Source organism: Dipodomys ordii, unplaced genomic scaffold, assembly GCF_000151885.1.
Source record: "Dipodomys ordii isolate 6190 unplaced genomic scaffold, Dord_2.0 Scaffold39, whole genome shotgun sequence".
NCBI lineage: Eukaryota > Metazoa > Chordata > Mammalia > Rodentia > Heteromyidae > Dipodomys > Dipodomys ordii.
The window spans coordinates 10304119-10309821 of NW_012267255.1; the positions used below are offsets into that span (position 1 = coordinate 10304119).

The 5703-nt window shown below is 54.9% G+C and overlaps 1 protein-coding gene across 1 annotated transcript; it reads right to left on the reverse strand.

The window, feature by feature from the left end:
- Positions 1-420: 420 nt before the first annotated feature.
- On the reverse strand, positions 421-5351 carry Barhl2 (BarH-like homeobox 2). The gene is made up of 3 exons (XM_013018273.1): positions 4673-5351; positions 2610-2835; positions 421-742 (listed from the first exon to the last, which is right to left on the reverse strand). Exons 1-3 carry the CDS (start codon positions 5304-5306, stop codon positions 430-432), a joined length of 1173 nt encoding a protein of 390 aa, XP_012873727.1. The 5' UTR covers positions 5307-5351; the 3' UTR covers positions 421-429.
- Between the last annotated feature and the right edge of the window lie 352 nt (positions 5352-5703).

A 5703-nucleotide genomic window follows, 5' to 3' on the forward strand; every position in this document is an offset into this window, starting at 1 on the left:
GCTCTGCCCCTGGGGTTCCTCTCCTGGCCCTTCTTCCCTCCCCCCCTTAGCCCTCCCCCCTCCCCCCTCCTGCTTGTCCCTAAAGTCGGTTTTGTTCTGTTAAAGAATCTGCGGGTTTTTGATTGTGTGTGTGTGTGTGTGTGTGTGTTTCACTTACTGGTTGTACTTTTGAGTCACAACGGCTGTGGGGGAGCTTTCCAGCCCTGCCTGGGGAGGGGGGAGGGGGATGGAGAAGAGAGGGCGCTGGCTCCTCTTTTGGGGGTGACCTTCCAGGGCTCACGGGTGGTGGGGTGAGCGTTTTCTCCTCTCTGAACTCCGAGGCCTTGGTGGTGCACGCGCGGGGAGGGGGGAGGAGGGAAGAAAGAGAAAGAGAGAGAAATCGGGATGGGGTGATGTGGTGTTGTGGGGGGCCGTTCACCCCCTGCTTCTTCACCGGGGGTGTGGGGTGCCCGGGATGGGGTTGGGCAGAGGGTTGAGGCCGGGCTGACCGCCGGGCCCCAACCCGTGGATGAGCACGCGGGGCACCAGCGGCCGCTGCAGCTGCGGGTGGGGCGCGGGCGGAGTCCGGTACACGCTGCTGTACACGGCGGCGGCCGCCGCGGCCGCCGCGGCGCTGTCCATGCTGCCCAGCAGGCTGGGGTGGTAGAAATAGGGCGAGGGGAACATCCGCTGCAGCGCCGAGTAGTTGCCGGCCTCGGCCAGCAGCTCCAGACCCACCGCCGTCTGCCGCTTCCACTTGGTCCTGCAAGAGAGCGCGCGCGCCACGCGCGGCTGTGGGCACCGTCCCGGCACAGTCCGGGGCCCTTTCTCCTCTCCCCTCCCCCATCCTTCTTCACCCCACTCAGCCTTCTGGCACCCTGGAATGCACACGGCACTCTCCCGACGACCCAAAGCCCAAAGCACTTTCCTAAAAAACACCCCGGGTCGATGGAACCCTACGAGCCAGCCGCGCGCGGGGCCTTCTCCGGGTCCCCGGCGCTACCTTTGCCCCCCCCCCCACGCTCAGCCCTCCTAGTCTGGCCACTTCCTGAAACTTTCCCAAGAAGACCCCCCTTTTTCCCCCAGTAGTGGTCTTTCTCCTCCTCTTCTTAATCTTCCCTTTCTGGGACCCTCCAGCTGGCCCAAAATACCAGCTCCCGCCGCTCCGGGCTCCTCTTCCCTTCCTTCCCTGTCACCAGGACTAAACAAAGAGTAGCAGAGACAACCGCCGCCCCCCCCCCGGCCCTGTACCCCAGCCTCTCTCACCACCACCACCCCCTCTCCCTCCGAGGGCTACGGTGATAACTCTTTTATCACTGGTCCTTAGAGCAGGGCAGGGGGTGGGGTCAAGGGGTGGGGGGACTTGGGGCCAAAGAGGGTAACACGATTTTAAAAAACCAAATTTCGTTTGAGAGAGGGCTATCCCAAGGGAACAAGAGCTCCTGATTATTCTGGGTTTCAAGATATTTTCTCCTCGGGGAGAAAGTCATAATTAAAACCTGTGATCTGTTCCTGCTTAAGTCTCCTCCCTCCCCCCCCCTACTGCACCCCCGCTAGGAAGGAGAGGGGAGCAGGCGGCTGCTCCTGCCGTCTTCCTGAAGGAAAGCTAGGGCTGGTGGGCCTTACCCAGCAACTCCAGCCAAATTAATAAACATGTCGCCCATTTTAAATTGCCTCCAAATGACACTAATGTTTTCCGACAGAATTAGGGTGGCTGAAACCGTATGTAATGAGACAGAAAATTATGGTAAAGATGACAACTGGATAGGCATTTCCAACTGCACTTATGGACGATTAGAACACGAACAAGAGAAAAGGAGGGGGAGAGAAAAGCTGAGACCAGGGAGAGCAGGACTAGGCGTGGAAAAGACAGCTTAACCTCGCCTTGGATCGCCTCGGATTGCCCAGCCCTGGCCCTACACTTCATGGCCCTGCCAGAAAGGCCGGCTGCTTGCTTAATTTCTAAACAAGAGGCGCGGGGGCAGGCTTGACATCAGAGGCAGCTAATGTCAGGACGCCACCACCCCCCCCTCGCCCCCCAGTCTGGATACTTGGCCAGCTGCCTGATTCTCCAGCCTGGGGCTGCCGACCCCAGTCTAACCCATCTGGGCTTTACTCATTTCTAAAGCCATGATGACCAAGGCTCAGACCCTTAGCTCTCCCAACAGCTTCAAATTTAAGCCTGGGCTGGTGGGATAGCTCTGTGAGGACCACGATCCTGGGCCTCATTGCTGGCTTACGCACATTTGGAACCGGCTGGGGCAAGTCCAGAGTACCACACACACACACACACACACACACACACACGCTGGGCCTGAGTGTCAGCTGCACAGATGTCTCAATTTGAGAAGATGTGACTTGATTGATTTGGGGACAAAATAGAGGGGGGGAGCAGGGGAGGAATTCCAACAGCTCAGGTTTCAGAGGGAAAGTAGCACCTGTTAAAACCCTCTGTCCTTCTCACCTTGGGGGTGTGGTTAACCCCAGCCCTCGCCTGGAAAGCACCCCCAAGTGTCCACTGTGGCACTCTTCGGTCCCTAGAGTCTTTAGGGGTCAAGGGAGAAGAAGATTGCTGGTAGTCATGACCCAAATAGCAGATGCCTCTGCTCCCCCCACACAGCCTTCCTTACCTGCGGTTCTGGTACCAGGTCTTCACTTGGGTGTCAGTGAGATTGAGTGCAGCTGCTAAGTCCATGCGGTCCTGGACGCTCAGGTACTTCTGCCGTTCAAAGCTACGCTCCAACTGATTGAGCTGGTGATCGGAGAAAGCTGTCCTGGCCTTTCGGGGCTTCTTGGCTCTCACCGGCGGACTCTCTCGGCTGCTACTGATCTCTCGGTCTCCTTCCTCCTTTGTTCCTAGGAGAGAAACCAAGTTGTATAACTTGACACAGAAACAGGTAGGGTGTCCTCCAGACACACATTTCTACCTTCCCAGGCCACCCACTCACCATGGGGACACTGCAGTGTGTCCCCTGCTCACACACACATCCTTGGGCCTCATGGAGGAAAAAGATTGTTTTCTGGTTGGGGAGTTGAGACCTTGTATTGTGCTCCAAAAAGGATTCAAAAAGGCTGTGTGATCTGATGGTTGGAAGTTGAAAGTTAAAAAAAAAAAAAGAATTTCAATAAAAGGCTCTTTGTCCTGGTTTGGGATGAGGCATTGTCTTTTCAGTATTTTCAGGAAGAACAGAATTTTTTTTATTTACTCCTTTTCAAAAGTCCTGCTAATTTTTTTTTCAGGCGGGGACATTTTTCTCATTTGACTTCCCCCTTACCATCTTCTTACAAGTTAGACATTGGTTTCTCAGAAACACTTGGGGAATGTTGGAATCAAGCTTTCTGCAGTCGCCTACACTGGGTCTTTGAAGGCTTCCCAGAGACTGTATACCACCAGGTAAAGGCTGTGGCAGGCGAGCTCAAAATCAGCCCGACCAGGTGACAGTGCGCAGATTTCCGGATTCTATTTGTCAACTTTGGTTTTTTACTGAAATGCCTGGAAATCGATATGTCAATCCCTCTCTGTTTGTACCCGTTTGTGCAGCACTCCTTGATCTTCCCTGCAGGAAGAACAATAATCTCTCTAATTGACCCACTGGGGAGGTTGGTGCACGGAAAAATCGCCAGCCTAGACCGTACATCTGTTTTGGGCACTATTATGCTAATGTTGCAATAGTAAAACAAGGAGCCAATACCCTACCTTCTAGATACTATGTATCTTTACCAAAGAATGAAGTAATAACAACAATTATAATAGTAATAATAAATAACCTATCAGTGAAGTATTAAAAAAATAAATAAACTCCCCTGCCGTAAAAAAAAAAACTCTTTTAGGAAGCAAAAGCCAGAACCTTTATGGAATTACCTGAGAAGAAAATGAAAAGGGAAGCGTAGAAGATTACTTCTGTGGTACCTTATAAAAATAGATAAATCCTGCCTCTTACATTTTTATTTCTATAAATGCTACCCCCTCCTTATTTTTAAGAAGGCAAAAAATTACCAAGATACTGGCATTTTATTGGGGGCTCTTTTGGCAAAAAGAGTGCTTTAAATAAAAAGAAAACTGATCATAATTTTTAAAAACTTAGTTCTCCATTCTAATCATTATTTTTTTTTTGGAAAGTTGCTTAATCAGCTTGGGGGGAAAGAAACATTTTTTTCCCTTCATTAAACGGAACAATTCCAGAGCCGGTGTTTGAAAACTACGGAGGGGGGCTTCATCTGCATAAAATAACGATCGGTTTGTTCACACCCCCAGGCACCGGGGCGCTAAGCAGATTCTTTTTCCCACCTCCCCTTCCATTTCCCACCCCGAGGAAAAAAAAAAATAAAAAACAACCAATTCAGTTTTCTTCTCCCCCACAGCCCCCTCTTCCCCGGCCCCAAATAAAAAGTATTTCCCATCAGATCTCCTAGCTGCCACCTTCAGCCTCTCAAGACATGGAAATTATGTAAAACAAAGAAAGGGGCCGGCTGGCGTGGAGGCGCCAACAATAAACAGAACTTGGGCTGCGGCGCCCAGGCCTCGGCCGGATTTGCACACTGGGCGACGGCGGAGGATCGGGTGGGAAGATCCCGGGATAAATAAATCCCCCTTCTCCGGAGACGGAGCGCCCTGGAGAAGGGAGCCGACAGCGGAGGGGGAGGAAGGGGGCGCCGGGCGGGCGGCGGGCGGGCCGGGCGGGGCGCGACTCACCGTGGCATTTGAGGTCGCCCTGGGCTTCCTCCCGCTTGTCCAGCTTGGTTTTGCCGTCGTCTTGCTCCAGCTTGGGCCTGAAGCTGTCGTGCGCCGCGTGGTTCTCGGGCTTCGGCGTGTGGTGCGGGGAGGGCACGCTGGTGCTGTAGGGCGCGCAGGCGGCCAGGGGTTTGCTGTCTCCCAAGATGTCCTTGATTAAAAAAGAAGAGGTGGAAGTCCTGGGGGCCGCGGGGGCCGAGCCCAGCTGTTGCCCGGCCGGCGGTGGCGGCGGCGGCGGCGGCGGCGGCGGCTGGTGTTGAGGCGAAGGCTGCAAACTTTGCGTCGGGGCCGAGGCTGCGGGCGGCGGCGGCGGCTGGCTGTGCGGGAGATGATGGTGGTGGTGGTGGTGCTGGGGCCCGTCTGGGACCATATGCGACTCCGGGGGCTCCAGGGTGACCGAGATGGGCGAGGAAGGCGCCGTCCCCACGGTGTCGATCTCCGAGCACGGGGACGGAGTGGCCTGACTCCTAAAATCCGTGGCGGTCCTGGCCTCTCCGAGCGGGCGGAAATCTCCGTTCATCACGCCCGGGCTGCCCGAACTGGCACTGGACAAGATCGTGTCTATTCCAAAACTCGACCCGCTGGTCCCTTCCATTGTTGTCACTTCGACATGAGGTCCAACGCCTCGCGCCGGTCGGCAGCCGCCCCGAGGAAGCGAAAGGAAGCGATCGATGATCGGAACACAAAATCAAGCAGGACCACCAGGTTGACGCTGCTTTCGGGGGGAAAAAAAGAAGGGAAAAAAAAAGCGGGGCGGGAACCGAGGCGAGGTGATCGGGAGGTGGCAATCGGTGGACACTTTGGACACAACTTTTGATTTTTTTTTCCTTTTTCTCCCCCTTATGCAAAACGTGAGGGGATCGAGAGAAAGAACGATCGGAGGAGAAAGTCACCCCCAAATAAACAAATAGAGGGTAGCCAGGCCGTGCGCTCCGCGTCCGGGCCACCGCGCACGTGGGGGCGGCGGTGGCGGCGCGGGGGTCCCCGGGCGC